The 16,942-nt window shown below is 44.0% G+C and overlaps 2 protein-coding genes and 1 long non-coding RNA gene across 13 annotated transcripts; 1 reads left to right on the top strand and 2 right to left on the bottom strand.

Moving 5' to 3' along the window:
- Positions 1-141: 141 nt before the first annotated feature.
- LOC112874999 lies at positions 142-5,846 on the bottom strand. 11 transcript variants are annotated; one of them, XR_003225094.1, is made up of 5 exons: positions 5,355-5,845; positions 4,128-5,086; positions 3,752-3,974; positions 601-2,645; positions 142-427 (listed from the first exon to the last, which is right to left on the bottom strand). It is a non-coding gene; the product is annotated as an uncharacterized LOC112874999 (long non-coding RNA). The 11 variants fall into 11 exon arrangements; XR_003225097.1 differs by lacking the exon at positions 142-427 and having other exon boundaries at positions 431-789; positions 889-2,645; positions 5,355-5,844; XR_003225100.1 differs by lacking the exon at positions 142-427 and having other exon boundaries at positions 431-963; positions 1,507-2,645; positions 5,355-5,843.
- A 1,840-nt stretch (positions 5,847-7,686) lies between these two features.
- LOC112877845 (putative glucose-6-phosphate 1-epimerase) lies at positions 7,687-10,225 on the top strand. Its single transcript, XM_025942216.1, has 5 exons — positions 7,687-7,728; positions 9,169-9,221; positions 9,325-9,418; positions 9,681-9,780; positions 9,873-10,225. The coding sequence occupies exons 1-5, from the start codon at positions 7,687-7,689 to the stop codon at positions 10,076-10,078; spliced, it is 495 nt and encodes a 164-aa protein (XP_025798001.1). The 3' UTR covers positions 10,079-10,225.
- Positions 10,226-15,383: 5,158 nt separating this feature from the next.
- On the bottom strand, positions 15,384-16,380 carry LOC112872791. Its single transcript, XM_025935839.1, has 2 exons — positions 16,292-16,380; positions 15,384-16,179 (listed from the first exon to the last, which is right to left on the bottom strand). The coding sequence occupies exons 1-2, from the start codon at positions 16,378-16,380 to the stop codon at positions 15,384-15,386; spliced, it is 885 nt and encodes a 294-aa protein (XP_025791624.1).
- Positions 16,381-16,942: the final 562 nt, after the last annotated feature.

Genomic DNA, 16,942 nt, shown 5'->3' with positions numbered 1-16,942 from the left:
CTGATGATCCAAAATCTAACTGCACCTTTCCACGGCCAAGTGCTTGACTTTGTGACTGCAGATTTCAATGCAGTTAGATTTCAGTGCACCTGTTACTTAAAAAAATAATTATTAGATTGTTCCAATATATAATTATTATTAGTTGTATTGGGATGAGATTATTGGAGAATTGTAAAATCATCTCTTCCAATAATCTATGAAAGTGGTATTGAAACATCCCAACACTATCTTATTGAAAGATATTTATTAGGAAACTATTGTTGGAGGTGCTCTGGTGCCGCCATGCCACATTCTTGCAGTCGCTGGTGATTTCCATCGCTAGGACTCTGCACATCACTCGCAAGCACGCAGGCTATGCAGCATCGCTAGTGCAGAACTAAACCGCCATTGCGTATTGTGGGGACTTATACCTCTGCAGGAGACTAATCTGGAAACAGAAACGAGGCAAGCATGATGAGTTTTCTTTTATTTGATTACCATGTAACCCTGTCCCCCCAAACTATATAAGGGCAGGTAGGGACCTCCTCCAAACAATAGACATCTAAGGTAATGCAAAACACCACGCAGGGCGTAGGGTATAACGTATACGGCGTTCCGAACCTGTCTAACATTAGTCAACCTGATCTAAGGCAATACACACTTAATCTTATGGCCTCCAGCTAGTCAACCTGATTCTTCTGATCTCCGTGGTCATCAGCTAGTCAACCTGATTCTTATGGCCTTCAGTTAATGCTGAAACTTCATCTGAAATGCAGCAGAAACTGTGCAAAAAGAGAACTTATACTTGATCTGAAATGCAGCACAAAGATCACCTTAGTGGGATGTATTGCTACCATGTTATTCCTAACTAGTATATGCTGATTCAAAAGAAAAAAGATATCTTTGTACCAATGAGTATTTCCAATATTTAAGGAAGAATAGTGATAGCATCACTATTCTGAAGCATGATGACCTGAAGACAAACTGAAAATACATTACCACGCAGTATAGCTCTAGGAAATAAGTAGCATTCATATGCATGTAAATCCAGTCTAGATTTACCAAAAATTAAGCAAATGATGTGACACAATCACCTCTGCATCAGGTTTTGCCAGAAAAATGAGCACTGCAAAGTGCAGGAATAATTTCCATATGCTACAGAAGATCGCAAAATGAAAAATCTCCAATGTCTCTACAGCTAGTCAGGAAATGAAGGGTTTGTTTACATCCATATGACCATTTGATTAATCCTAAAATGATTGATTGCATATACTGGCTAAAGGAAAGAAGAAACATGTATCACGTACTGGATATAAATTTTACTTTACAACATGTATCAGGATAACTACATAAGAACTGTGTAATTGGATAAGAAAGAATCAATTTTTTGTTGGTGCGTCATTTTTCACTTAATCCATAAAAATCCCATCAATTTTACAACTAGATTACACTTGTAGCAGGCTATTAGCACACAATCACACGGAGAGTACCAGCAACATCAACAAAAAGAAAAGGATAGAGATGTACTGGGCAGAGCACAAATCCGACGGTGGTAGTGATGGCATTAGAGATCATGCGGCCAGCGGCATGTCATGGGCAGTGGGCACGGCTGGTCGGCGAAACACCCACCCCGCGATGTCGCTGCAGCGGTGCTCCTGTTAATCAGGATATCACTGGCTTTCATTATCAATTCACTCACATGATCAGAGCTTCAAAACAATAACATTCAGAAGGTGAAATTGGCAAGGAGTAACAAAATTACACGAATTACTTTTTATTTCTTACTAGGAGGGTCTGAACTCAACCAGGATAGCATGGTTGTTCTCTTATTACCAGTAAATAGTCAGCTAACAAGATAGTTAAGAAAAAAATCCACACTATATGGAGCACCATGCCATTATATATACTTCATAGCTCAGAGAAAGACTGAGGCAATCCAGATTCTGCTCATGACGGGGAAATCAAAGTGACATGCATAATCAGATACTGAAATTTCAGAATACGTAAGCATGCATATGGACAACAATGTTGATCAGATTTGGGATTTATGAGCATATGAGCACCAATTTGTCACACAAGAATTTGTACTAAACATACAATAAACTGTAACAATCAGAAACCTCAAAACTGAAATATCAGATATATTGATACCACATTATGCCTAAAGTCTAGTAGGTGCAATTTAAGAAGAGATACTGAGAAGATTTTAGAAAACTAACACAAGGTAGTTCAATAAGAAAACCAATGAATCCAGACTCTGATCTAGGCTTTAATGCATAGCTTGAACTAGTACCCATCTAATGCAAGAGCCAAAACAAAATGATCAGGAGCATAAGTACAAACTGATGACAGTTAGAAAGGAAACTGAACCAGCCAAAACAAAAGTGTTTTTGCTCTGCTAATTGACGAAGTAGTAACTAGTAAATGCGTTGTAGGGATCGGTAAATAGAATCAGTCACCCTGGTGCACCAAAAACTGGGTTGGTCACAAAAAAGTATCTTCATCATAAAACATTGTAGAATTCGTTTGACTCAACATCCTTGATTCCTTGTGTTGCCTCCACGCCACAAACAGCAGCGCCTCTCTAAGCTGCAGATCTTGACATGCTATTGCTTGTAGCCTTGTACCCAATTCTTCAGCAAGCCTTCACTCCTATAGATTGTCACCTGTGAGATAGCCAATATCAATCAGGAAACAACAACACATCTTTGTACAGAAATCGACCAAAAGAATGCAAGCATAGTATCACGAACCACAATATTTTCAAGTCCAAAGCTTCAGAACAGTTTGAATGATCAACAAAGTATGTTGATCCAAGTCTATTAACTTGTATCAGGCAATCAAATCAAACCAGGTCTGCAACTAGCACAAAATTTCTATTGGCAAACCTGATCAGCATCTTCCGGATGAATAAATATCAGGAAGTAAGAAGCAACCAAACAAAACCAGGTCTGCATCTAGCACCAAGTTTGGATTGGCAAACCTGATCAGCATCTCTCAGGAGAAAAATTGTTCAGGTGCATCAAAACAAAAGAAAAGTGGCCCCTAATGCTGGCGAATTATCAATTATTCTAATATATATAAGCATACTCCATTAGTTCATCTATATTATTGTACAAATTAATGGATTATCACCATCATTGTTATAGATAGTCATAATTATGCATCTAAAGAATCTGAATAAAGGTAGTTTCTCAAGAAAGAAACCTTTTCAGATTATAAGCTTGTTGCAATCATGCACATCTGAACACGTTGCATATCTAAATTATGAACAGGTACTCATCTAACAAACAAAATCATCAAATCATTAACAAGGCTTAATCCAACTAGTTGTATATGAACAGCGATTGTTCCATACTTTCGTACATCGACAACTTGAGAAAAGAATTCAGCATACTACTCCATGCATCTCTGTTATCGGAAGAAATACCCAACTCTGCATTTCATTGCTAGTAAGACTCATGAAGTCAAGTTGCAAATGACTAAAAATGTTGGAATCCAAATGCAACAGGCCAAATCTCAATTATGATTTAGTAGCTACCACATTTTAATGTGACACAACCTGAAAACAAATTCACAAAATTGGCAATTTGATCATTGGAAACATGGGTATATAAATTGCCCTGAAAAACATGCCTAAATAAATTTGAATAGAATTATGCTGGATGATTGAATGCAGTCAAGCGGAGCTACGGGCCAATATTCCATTTTCTAAGAAAATAAATTTTAGCGCACATAAAATAACTTTGAGCAGTGCCCGCCAGATATCTACCTTGTTTGGATGGGTCCTTCGAGTCCTTGATCAGAACATGCAAGCCATAGCTGTCTTTAGATTTGGATGGCCAGATGGATGACAAAGTTGAAGGATAAGGTACCAAAACAGAGAGGCAAATACTCCCATGGCCCCACCACGTTGCCGGATATGCCAACATGGATGGTTCCAAAGTTGCTGCTCCACTGCATGATCGCAACCATGCTTCTCTAGGGTGAGTAAACTGTAAAAGTTAGAAAATAGGATATCAGGCCTTGTGGAATATAGATGTACTCCCAATCCCCCTGCTAAATCCACGAATCATGAAATCCCAGTGGGGTGCAACCAACTATTTGTGCAAAGGTATAAGCAAAATACCAATTTAGTATCCAATTACCTATCTGATAGAGAAGGAGGTACGGAGCCTTGATCGGATGGTCCAATCAAACGCGATTTGGGTAGATCCACAATGGCCCTCATCGCCACAATCTACGATGACAAGAAACTGCAAAGATACAGGTAGCTCAAATGTGACATGCATCAACAAAGAAAATTATGCATCTTTCATGCAAGAATCCGCCACAGCTTGCTTGGCGCATGCTGGGACTCCATGTCCCCAGTCCAGCATTGAAGTGAATTTGGTTAAGCATATCACATCGAGCTGAAATTCCTTTATCTGAAAAAAACCACATCAAGCTAAGCAAATATACTATGATGAGTACTTCTAGAAAGAAATAAAATGAACACAATGATTACATGCAAACATTGTGTTATTATGTCTTAGCCACAGCAGTTAGAATATTTGTAATAAATCATAGTTCTAAATCTTGTGCTACAACATTCCAGCAGCGGCAGTAGTTAACTATGAGTGAATACTGAATAGCTCATAAATTGCACAGACAATTGAAAGAATCACAATCCATGTATACTGAATGCAGCAATCAGAAGCACACAAGCAGTAGCAGGCTAGCAGCTCACAAAAGAAAAGGATATAGAACTACCTGTATTCAGCGAGGAAGAACAGGGACAAGAGCAGAGACAACAAATTCGGCTGGGCCGCTGGGACAGGGATGGCCGAAGTGACGGGATCGTGATTCGTGCACCCAGCAGCAAGTCCAGGCTCCCTGGACGGCGAAGCACACGGTGACGTCGCTGCCTGTCCCACCGCCTCCGCACGTGGCCCCATCCCTACAACCTTACCTAGCGGTACCAAATCCGCCGGCGACCAGCCGCACATATCCAACTGTTGCTACAAACCTTACAGGCAGTGCAGAAATTCGGATTAAGGAGAAAGGTTGATTGGGACCAACCTGCATCTTCCAGAAATTAGGATTCCAGATTTACAGCCAAGAAGACCTACATAAAACAGAATCAAATCCTGAGAGGACCTCCATAGGTTGGAATTAAATCATGGAAGAAGGCCTCCATAGATCGGAACCAAAATCACGGACATTCGATCTGCACGCACCATGGAAAACTAAGATCGAGTATGGATTAATTACTCACACTAAGGGGAGGGATAGGAAGCTGCCGCCGCCAGGCGACGGGATAGGAAAGGGGGAACTGGCGAGGAAATTAGAGGCTTCTGCAGGGGAGCTTGTGCAGGAGACGGGTATGAACTTACCGCTACCGATCTTCAACGCCGCGAGCTTCCGCAGGCGATCACGTTGGGAAGGAGAAAGCTGGCCTTGAACCTCCCGTCCGGCCGTCCAACACCCGTGTAGCAGTGGCGGAGCTTACGGGGAGACGTGCAGCGCAAAAACAGGTTGACCCCGGTGCATCGGCAGCACGGCGGGTGGCCGTCTCTCGGCACTTGCGCAGATGGCTTTTGCACGTCGCGGAAGCGAACCATACTGCCGCCGGCCTCGTTCACGGCGCGGCTTCCGTGGCTTCGTGGAAGAGCTTCGCAGGTAATGATGCTCGACGGGGCGCGCGCGGGACGGAGCGGAAGGCCTTGGGTCGCAGGACTCCGGCGGGCGACGGCAACGGTGGCGGTAGGTACTGGCCTAGGCGACGGCGACGGGAGGAGCGGAGCGACGCCACGGAGAACGGAACGGACGAATGGATCAACGGGAAACGTGGGCGACGACTGAAAAAAAAAAGAGCAAAAACCTCGATTGCGAAAAACCGGAAACCAACCGTGCGTTGCGAGGTGCGGGTGCGGCCGTGCGGGTGGTGGGGTGCGGGCCAGGTCGTCGGGTCAGACTGGGGACGGGGGTTAGCTCGGGTAGAATAATTATTCGATACTCAGTGTACAGTATAGAGCTATTATATATATATATACCATACAGCTAAAATTCTTTGAACTATAAATAATAAGCTTTTGCACATGTAATTCATAAACTTCTGCAAATTCGAATACGAAGTTGTTGAATATATTTGATGTTAGGAATTCTACCCGTTGTCAAAAGTTGCTATTGAATTTTATCTTTTTTTATGCCATTCAAGTTTGGATTTTCCCTTAGATACCATCAGATGAATTAGAATTATCTTTATTTTCTTTCCTTATCTTCCTCCAGTGTTTCCATAATGGAGGAGCGCCCACCCCTTAGGTGGCACCCCTCCTTCAGCGTAGTCGGCACGAGCCGCTTCCACACGGCTTGGCACTAGCGGCTGACAACCCGGATGGCCTCGTCATCGGCCGACCCTTTCTTCTCGTAGACCTCCTCGCCCGACTCGCCAAAAGACAAGTCAGACTCGTCGGCTGACTTGTTGGCTCACCCAACTCGGCCAGGTCTTCAATCACCTTCTCATGGTCGCCTTTCGGCGCAACGGCGCAAAGAGAATAGTACATCATCACTTTCACTTGCAAGATCAAAGTTGTGTTACAACCTAACGAGTGTCTTTACTGGGAAAATTGTGATAATCAGAAGATCAAACCCTTGCCCTTATCAGAAAAATCAAGACAATCATAGGCGAAATTATACTAGTGCCAATAGATAGATTATATTTTTAGAGAAATATTGGCACCTATTTCGTATTTTCTGATTTGAAATGAATTACTTATGAATTTGTTAGTTTAAACTTAAATTTTTTAAATTTTCACAAAATAAAAATCCACTTTTGAAACCACGTACTCAATGGGCCAATTTTGTCCGGTTTCAGCAGTTGGACGATCCCTTGTTATCCAATTTGTAGTGGAAGGTTGAAAATTGGACTTTTATGATAGTTTGAGGGTGTAAACTGGATTTTTCTCCTAGAAAAAAACGCTGGTGTGTCCTCGGCATGTGGTGTTCGGACCAGTGTTTGTTTTGTTTAGAAGTAGTTTTAGACTTTTTTTAATAAAACTAGTATTAGACTTTAGTTATTGTGTGAGGTTCCAAACTTTGAGTTAAATACTTAATACATACTTAATTACTAATTATATCTCAAGGTAATTACCATGCTTATTTCTGCCGTTCTCAAAATTCTTATCGCTTGACCTTATTTATTCTTATGGCTTCACCTTTTCTTGTTCTCCTTACTTAAACCAGTTGCTGAAAATAGTCCTCACTTTTGTCCCAAAAGGCCAAGACACAGGACACCGGCTGTGGCTATAGTATTTCTTCAGACTAGAGTATTTTACCGAACCATTTGCGAATGCATCAGTCACAAAAAGGACTTTGTTCACAGAAGATTCCTTTAGAATTTGCACACCCCTAAAGAAACACCAAGTAGTAGTGACTAAAATCAATGGGCTTTGCAAGCAACATAATGATATAATATATTAGACATTGTATTTAATTTCTTAAGGTCACAGATACTTAGGAACATAGTTAGAAACACAAGTTCACGAACATAGTCCTCTTGACTGAAAAAGAAAAGTAATTGTACATATTACGAACATTATCAACTAGTTTCCATAATCTGTGAGGAATCCTGGAGTGCTTCATCTAGTATAAAAGGCCATCATTTGGGCCAAAAGGTGCTCCGATCCGTTCAAGCAGCAAAGGCCCCGATTGGCCTGGTGGAAATCGATGGAAACCGATTTGGCTCTGATTTCAGATGTCTCTGGTCTTGTACGGGAGCTCTGGTGTGCGGCGCGCAGCAACAAGAACAGAAGGCGGAAGCAGATTTTGGGGACACGTGGGTTCGATTCGAAGTATGAGAGCTTCATGTTTATGGTCGGCATCTTTGATTTGGAGGCACTCGGAGTTAAGTGTTGCAATCGGAAAGAGCCGATATGAGGAACGAGTGAACGACGCTAAGCACTTGTACCATCTTTCTTGCAGATCAGTTCTGCTGAGTTGGGTTCTTCAATTCCTGGGTAAGGCGGTTGAAAGATGCAAAACAATGAAAAAACAGGGAGGAGGAATTGGATATAGGAATTTTACGGTGCACGATACTACCATATACTACTATGTGAAATGGACTCGTACGGTCTAGATTTATCTATACTACTAAAACGTTGATCATTAGTATAGCTAGATAGTATAGGTAGTATAAGAATATTATGGAAAAAATTATTTGTGATATCATCTTCCTTTTATTTTTTATTTTTCTCTTATCATTCTTTTATTTTTTATTTCTTCCCCAATCCATCCCGATCCTCATCCATTTCCCTGTCCCGTCGCCTAGGGTTTCAGGAGGCCTGATGGCGACTCCATCGTTTGCCGCCGGTGAGGCAGCGCTTGCCGCGCCCGACACGCAGCACCTGGCAGGAGGACGGGCCATCTCCCAACGGCTGACGCTCCCCGCTCGGGAGGCATCCGCGGCGGTGGATCGGCCCCGCTCGTCGCTCGCCGCCAGGTGCCCCCCCCTCCCCCGCACGTCGCTCGAGAGGCATCAGCGGCGGCGGATCGGCCCCGCCCGTCGCTCGCCCTATGGTGGTCCCTCCAAAGCAGCGACGGGATCCAGATGCCTTCTCATGTTGACTGACAACATGCAAAATTGAGTTCTGGTAATTTTATATTTGTGTTCCTTCATGTAAATCTTCTCAAGTCCTCATGTATGACTATAATTTGGTCGCAGTTTTGAATTCTATATGAGGGTCTCTCTTTCGAAAGATGGGGACTTGTCTATGTTGTCGTTAGGGTGCGTTTGGCAAGTATGAAGTGGCATGGGAATTAGCGGTGGGAGTTGATGGAGAGAATTCACTTGGAAATTTTGGGAATTTTATTTCTAGTCCCAATCCCTTGTTTGGTTTGTGGAGGGGATTAAGGGAGAGAGTTGGAGAGGGAATTCATATCCTCTATGTTGGTATGTGTGTTTTGACGTAGAAAATCATATCATAAGTCATGATGAACGGTCAAGATTATTCATTTTCATGTTAAAGAAGAATTTTCTCCCAATTACCACCCCTCCCCATGGAAAGAGATCGATGAGAATTGAACCTCTAAACTCCCTTTCCCTGTCCAATGTAAACTTCCCCTCCCACGAAACAAACAAGAGAATTTTAGTCTCGTATCTCTGAACTCCCGTTCCCTTGCACCAATTACCCCCAATGTCAATGACAAGAGAATTTTAGTTTCTTATCTGCTTATCACACATATCTTTCCGTTTCTGACATCAGGTTAGGCATTATTTGCCCAGCAAGCGATTTTTTATACCTCACTATCTAACTACTCCCTTCAGTGACGTTCCATGCGTGACTTGCTATGTCTTGTTAATTGCAGTGAGGTGAGGATGGAAGGTCCGGAGACCCTTGATTATCTTGACAATCTTAGCCACAAAGAAGAACAAGGAGACGCCATAACATTTGATTCAGAGGTGAAGTTTTTCCCCAGTACTTTAAAGGATGGATTGATGTTATAAAACTATTTAAATCTGCTCAAACTAGTGGAAACTTAAGTCTTGCAACTAAATTGCTGCAGTTTCCTTGGTATAGTCATACATATAACTATGTGCTAGCCTTTGTGGATACTTAAAGCATAACCGTATAAGATTCTAGCATATAGTTGTCGTTTGCACTGGATTTTTTCTCTGTCTTGGGTGCTCAAGATTTCTAGTCTTTTGTTCAATTGCTATACAGGTCGATCGAGTCTATGTTAGCTCCCCAAATGTAGTCGCAGTTCTTGATCATGAGAAGAAACGCTCATTTGTCATAAGCAAGGAAGGACTTCCTGACGTTGGTAAGATATGTTGGCCTTAGTTTCCTACCAGAAAATTAATTGTTAACAGCGTGACGGATTTCTCATTGTAATCCTGTATGTATTCCTGTCAGTTGTGTGGAATCCGTGGGAAAATAAACCAAAGACTATGGTGGACTTTGGTGATGAGGAGTACAAGCAGATGCTTTGCGTTGATGCGGCCGTGGTGGAGAGAGCGATCATCCTGAAACCAGGGGAGGAGTGGACAGGGAAGCTGGAGCTATCTGCAGTTTCATCCACCAACTGCAGCGATCATCTTGATCACCCCGTCAGCATCTAGCGTGTAGTGTGGAAGTTCACATTTCATAGTGCTATATGGTGTTCGCATCATAAGAGAAGTGAGAACCTCCTTTGCACATCAGAGATAACTGATAAGTAGGTGCACGTGCACCTATGATCAGTCAGCTGCTCGAATTGATCTAGAATTGGCAACGGCAATTCTATTGTGATCTGGTCTCTGGAGTCTAATGATAGTAGTGCCTTGCTTCGGGCATAAGCATAACGCACCCAAATGGCAAGATCAAGTTTCTGCCTTATTTTCTCAAGATTTCTAGTCATATAATGTAGCCATGATTTGCCTAGACATCTGGAGCAATTGTAGCAGAACCAGTAAATTAAATGACATCCAAGAGTCCTTATTTAGACTAGCAACTAGTACAACGTGCTTAATTCGGTTGTCATAAGTCATAACTCATAAGCCGAACATCCTGATGCCAGCCAGCCAGCCAGTCAGCCAGCGCGCGGAAGCGGCGATGCGGCGAACAGTTACCGACTGACGAGAGATCCTCCAGAGTGATGCCTCCAACAGTCAAGCTGTGTGAGTCTGTGACAAGCATTTTTGGCGTCCATATGAAAGACATGTTGAAGAAAAGAAACTGGCATTCGAATTCGAATGCTTAGTCAGTCATTGTAAAAGGAACATCAATCGATCTGCAAAGGTTCTGGTGACAGAATCAATCATTGGCACGACAAATGATACATAGGCAAGATTGGCCAAGAAGTCATTTCCCTGCTTTCCTGCCGTTCTAGAACAGAGAATGCAAGTCGACCTCTCCAGTTCAGTTCAAAAAGGGAAATGAAGAAGGCATATCCTCACGAGTTCAGAAAGGGCAAGCGAAAAATGAAAATGCAGAGAATGATATCGTGATAGTACCACTGAGAGAATAGAAACGTACTCCTAGTTCCCGGTAAACTTTACCAGGCTTACTGATTTTTGCATCAATAATCATCTGCACAGCACTGCAGGATGCAGAACAATCCGCATCGTGTACATAGCGAAGGAGGTACGATTGAACTGACGAAAAGAACAAAGTTCAGTTATATCAGTAACGCATAATCCAACAAAAAGTTGGGCTTAGGCATGAACAATTATAAACATTCTATCAGAAATATTTCAGTACACAGCACTGAAATGCATATGTTCACAGTCAACATTAGCAATGTGTATATTTCTGCAGGAAATAGGAATGCAGAAAAATCAAACAATGTTCAGATTCCAAGCATATCAATCTAATTCAGTGTTAGGGTGAAATCAGAAGGAAAACACTAATCAAAAACTCTAACCAAATTCAGCATGTTGGGATGCGCGAAGCAAGGGAAGGCGACGCCCGCGGTGGCGCCGGCGGCACCTGTCCAAGGGCAGGAACCCGATCTTCAGGCCGATGCCGACGAGGACACCCGACGCAGGCGGGCATGGGGAGGGGCGGCCGCCGGTCAGGGGAAATGGAGCACGCATGATGACGGCCAACGGCCTTGAAGGGAGGAGGCACGCGGCACCTGGGAGATGCAGAGGACGGGCGGCAGCCGAGAAGGGAGGAGGCGAGCTCGCTCGGGAGATGCACGAGGGGCGGCGACCTGGGAGAGAGAAGGGACACGGAGAGCGGATAGGGGCTAATTTGCAAAAAAAATATAAAAATTGTGCTCAATTTATATTAAGATACTAATAACAATCATACCTCTTCTAATGGATGGTTGGATCTTTTCTATACTACACTAGTGGATGTGCACAAGTCAAATTATTTAAAAATAATTGGATTGCGTCGAACTACTATAAAAAATCTCATTAATAAATAATAAAATTTTGTTGCACCAAGTAATTGCATATATAGGAGCTATGTGGGTGTCTATAAATTGAAAATGGGAAAGGAATGCTTTAGATTCCATAAGTAATTAGGATTTTACTTTATTTCCTCCAACCAACAATAAATGCAAATCAGAAATATATATTTAACAAATGCACTAATTAGCTTTCATTAGCTTTCAATACCTTCGCGCGGTGGGATTAATCCCTACAGCGTTGCGAAGCAAAGGCGCGGCCAGCGTCTATGGGCCCGACTCGTGGGGGCGAACGGCCCATTTAACTCGTCAGCGGCTCCGGCGCGCGCGCCGCAGAAGAAGGGACCCGTCTGCTGATGGGCCACAGAAACGAACGGCCAATTTAAGCCTCTACCAGCTGCTGTGCGCGCGCTGCCGCGGTAGAAGGTGGGATTAATCCCACCTCGCCGAAGCAAGGAGGATGAAACCAGGCTAAATAGCAAGGCGCACCTACAGGCTAAGCTTCAAAGTTTAGAGATGGAACCGTTGAGTCACGACAAGCGTGCCAGACTAGAGTGGTTTAAGAGCGTAACATTTTCTGGTGACATTGGCACGACAAATCATTGTGCCAGAGTAGAACGTGTGTGTTTAAGCTTTAAGCTGAATTGAATTTTAAAAATGATACATATTCTTTAAGAATCAATCATTGGCGCTTTAAGCTGAATTTTAAAAGATTCTGGTGACAGAATCAATCATTGGCACGACAAATGATACATAGGCAAAATTGGTCAAAGTCGACTTCTCCAGTTCCCTTCAAAAAGGGCGAAAAATGAAAAAAAGGGCGAAAAATGAAAATGCAGAGAATGATATCGTGATAAGTACCACTGAGAGAATAGAAGCACTTTTCCTCCGCTCGCTGCATCGCTGCCCGGTGCCTGCGAGACTGCGACCCGAGCTGCCGAGCTGGACGCCGTCGTCCTCGACGTGTTGAGGATGCCGCAGAGGTGAATTAGACTCTAGGATGTAGTTCTTCAGCAAATAAATTTTGTTGACTTTCTCATCATGGTGCGATAAATATTGATATTGCTAGCATGTCTCTACTCTGGCACGGTTGTCGTAACTTAACGCTTCCGTCTCTTAAGCTTTAAGCTGGATTTTAAAAGGTTCTGGTGACAGAATCAATCATTGGCACGATAAATAATACATAGGCAAGATTGGCCAAAGTCGACTTCTCCAGTCCCCTTCAAAAGGGGAGTTCAAAAAGGGAAATGAAGAAGGCATATCCTCACGAGTTCAGAAAGGGCAAGCGAAAAATGAAAATGCAGAGAATGATATCGTGATAAGTACCACTGAGAGAATAGAAACGTACTCCTAGTTCCCGGTAAACTTTACCAGGCTTACTGATTTTTGCATCAATAATCATCTGCACAGCACTGCAGGATGCAGAACAATCCGCATCGTGTACATAGCGAAGGAGGTATGACTGAACTGACGAAAAGAACAAAGTTCAGTTATATCAGTAATGCATAATCCAACGAAAAGTTGGGCTTAGGCATGATCTTCAGACTTCAGTGTTCCTTTTGCATAGAGCCTCACAAGAGGCTCTAAGTTATCCAATTGCATCTAGCATAGTCAACTGCACTGAAATGCAAGGGATTCATGATCAGAGTTCAAATGCCGTGCAAACCCCCTTACAACGGTGGGATTTGTTTATTCATTACAACTATGAAGCACGAAACTTATAATCTGCATGCACTAAACTAAAGCTACGCATTCATTCATCTGGCAGCTTGAATTAAAGCAGATGAGGATTTGGAATAATGAGGCCAGCCAAGCACTATGTAATAGTGATTATGAACTCGGTAGCGTGGCTATGCTGCTGCCGGGTTGCTGCAGCGTCCAGAGGAACTCCTCGACCTGGTAGTTTGTCTCGGCGGAGAAGAACCTGAGGCACATGGGTGGGTTGATGTTGAGCAGCAACAGGATGGAGGACGGCAGCGACCAGATGCCGTCGCTGCAGCTGAGCCCCGATGCGACGGCTGGCGCGAAGATTTGTTTATTCATGAATAGATCATTTATTTATTCTTCACAACCATGAAGCACAAAACTTATAATTATATCTACTAAAAGAAGATATGAAAAAAAATACCTGCATGCATATCATGGGTATCAAGCTCCTGATGTGATTGTTGCTTACAACTATTCGATATGTTTGGGATATCTCTAAATGGTCGGACGGCCATCCATTGCTAAGAAAAATATTCAACTGACCATGGATCATGGATCTTTATTAACACAGACATCGAATGGAAGAAAGAACGTTACCTGACAAAACGATGTGGGACGCCAGTGGTCACCAGATAGACGGGCGCCTGTGGCCAGAACAAAAACGGGCGCCGGTGGGAAGGCCGGCCTCGACGCCAGTGGCCTGGGGCGCCGGTGGAGAGGCCTAAATGCCGATGTACAGGGGCGCCGGTGGGAAGGCCGGCTTGGACGCCTGTGGGTAGGGGCGCCGGTGGCAGGGGACAACGGAGGCAGAAATACCTACACGTGAATATTATTTCCTTCCAAATTCATTCCAAACAAAAGATAAAACGTGTGCGACGTTTCCTAGCTTTGCAAGGAAGGCAATCACGTATCAATGAAGCCAAGCAAACAAAAGGAAACAAGCACCGCACGCACGGACTGCACGTACCGCACGCATGCTTGCATGCATGCAGACTAACATTGGAAAGTAATACGTGCAGTTAATTTCCTTCCAAACAGCATGTGTAACATTGGAAAGTAATGTGCGGTGCATCAATTTTCTCCCATCAAACGTGCATGATGGCGTGTTAAAATGGTGGGTACACCAGATGGATATATAGAAGGCTTTAGTGAAAAAAGCTTTAGCTTTTGGGTAGAAATATTTTTCTTCGATCAAAAAATAGGTCACCAATCCCTTTTGTCAAATCTCTGGACCTGACAAGTGGGGCCTCCGTGAAGGGTATGGTGAGCCTAATCTTGGTGAGAAAGGATTTCAGTTCTTTCAATTTTTATAGTATAGATATATACTATTGATAGTAATATTGTGCGCCGTAAAAGAGCCTAAGTATCCTTTGCCGGTTTGCGATACGTTACTTTGACGAAGCAAACAGAGAGTGTAATGGCCTATTCCGGTTTTGTTTTTTTATAAGGTATTCCGGTGTTGATTCCTCCGTGATTCGATTACACTTCCATTTGCGGTTTGCATTATCACTGCTTGAACCAAACACTAATAACCTTCTCGATGGAAACTAATGTAGTAAAAAACTCACTCTATAGTATAGATCATGGTAAAGTAGTAGTACATGGAAATGGTAAGTATTACAACTCTCAAGGCCTTAGTTTGATCTGATCTCCAAAGGATTTCTTCTTTGAAGAGCCCAAAGACATACATTATTTTTTTGAACAGCGACATACATTATTTTGACACTACATAAATTTAGTGGCCCATCACTCCGTGACCCTGGCCCGGGCCCTCGCTTGCGCTGCTTCCGCCTCCTCCGCTTCTCTCTCTCTCTCTCTGCCCCTCAGGTCGTCATAGGTGCGCAACTCTGTTCTGGGTTATCTGGGTTGAATCTTGCTGGCCGGACGACAATGCCCAAAATATTTTTCACATCTGCTGGTGTTTCTACATGAATTGATCTCAATTCTCTGGCATCTCGGCCCCTTAGTGGGATGCCTCGTTCCGCACACATGAGAAGGAGCGACATTTTTCCCCAAGTGACTATATATTTAGCATGGATAGGATCAATGTAAGTCTCACCGACGTCCCAGTTTCTAAGTATTCTCTGTCGGATTGGCTTTATCCGTGCTGCTTCCAATATCATCACCACGAACCGCGCCATTGCTTCATCCCTTTCATCATCGCTGGAAACCGCAGGGTAGGTTCCCAAGGTGCCGATGCCGTCTAGAAATAAGTCCTTGCTTAGCGGCAGTCCCGGCAGATTGCCTTTCCCCCCCGGACCTACAAAATCGCGATAACTGACTCCAGTGTTCAACACCGTGGCTCCAGGAAACAGATTCCCTTCCGGGTCCATCCCATTCAGTATGTGATAATGTCCCGTCATGTTTGCGAAACCGATGAGATACCCAGTATCACCACGTACCATAAGCCTTGTTCGGTCGTTGTCCTCGTCCCTGCCCACTAGGTCAAACGGGGTCCACCGAGGCGGTGCTGTACCCACATCGTTCTGGACTGGGTGAGCTGGGAGACCAGAAATTGGTTCACCGGTTCCGGACACTTGGATATATTCGTCTAGTAATTCACCAAACGGCTCAAATGATGCACGGTAGCGTATCGGCCGGGCTTCAACCCCGTATATCCTGGCAATGGAAATCAGGAAAGCATGTATGGGTGTACTCAGGACTCGCTGATTGAAGGCAAGCATAAATTAAAATCTAGCGAACCATTGCTGTTAGTAATTAAGGCACTTACATCTCCTCAGTCACCTCGATGCCATAGAGCTGGGACGGCGCTTGCGCCCATAGCAGCAACAAGACAAGGGTCATCTCTAAATAGGCCATGGAGTCTTACCAGCGCTCGCCGGAGTCGAGGGAGATGGGCTTCAACTGCCGGAGCGCGGGAGGGAGTTAAATAGGTTCAGACATGGAGCCGTTGAGTCACGACAACGTGCTGAGTGGTTAGGAGCGGCCAGCGGGACGTGTCGCTCCAACCGTTGTCCGAACTCCGCCACCCGACCCCCGTTCGTTTTTATCCCCCGACCCCTCATCCTTTTCCCCCTGCTCCCCTCTCACCAATCCCACCCGCCGCCCCTCTCTGCTCATGGCGCTGAGCGGCGGCTCCGATTCAGGCAGCGGCCAGAATGGGGGATCCAATGGCCGTCTGCCGTGGAGCAGGAGGTTGCTGCTGCAGTGGCTGATGTGGAGGCAATGATGGAGCAGCCGGTGGCCGATGAAGAACACCAGGCGGCCGTTGAGGACCACCTGTGCCTGAAGCCCACTTCGCATCGTCGCTAGGGGTATTAATCCTTCTCTTAATAGTACATGAGTTCTTGCAAGCTATTTGATTTGTTCTTTCACATTTACATATCCACAATTTGTGTGTGTGCCCTGGCTAGGAATGTGC

This window comes from Panicum hallii, chromosome 9, assembly GCF_002211085.1.
Source record: "Panicum hallii strain FIL2 chromosome 9, PHallii_v3.1, whole genome shotgun sequence".
Classification (NCBI taxonomy): Eukaryota; Viridiplantae; Streptophyta; class Magnoliopsida; order Poales; family Poaceae; genus Panicum; species Panicum hallii.
Note: the sequence above shows the minus strand (reverse complement) of the source record. Positions and strands in the feature narration are given on the sequence as shown.

Coding starts and splice junctions, on each gene's coding strand:
- LOC112877845 (XM_025942216.1), top strand. CDS start 7,687: ATGGAAACCGATTTGGCTCTGATTTCAGATGTCTCTGGTCTT. Junction 7,729..9,168: donor TTTCAGATGTCTCTGGTCTT/GTACGGGAGCTC, acceptor CAATGACAAGAG/AATTTTAGTTTCTTATCTGC. Junction 9,222..9,324: donor CTTTCCGTTTCTGACATCAG/GTTAGGCATTAT, acceptor TGTTAATTGCAG/TGAGGTGAGGATGGAAGGTC.
- LOC112872791 (XM_025935839.1), bottom strand. CDS start 16,380: ATGGCCTATTTAGAGATGACCCTTGTCTTGTTGCTGCTATGGGCGCAA. Junction 16,180..16,291: donor ATCGAGGTGACTGAGGAGAT/GTAAGTGCCTTA, acceptor TTCCATTGCCAG/GATATACGGGGTTGAAGCCC.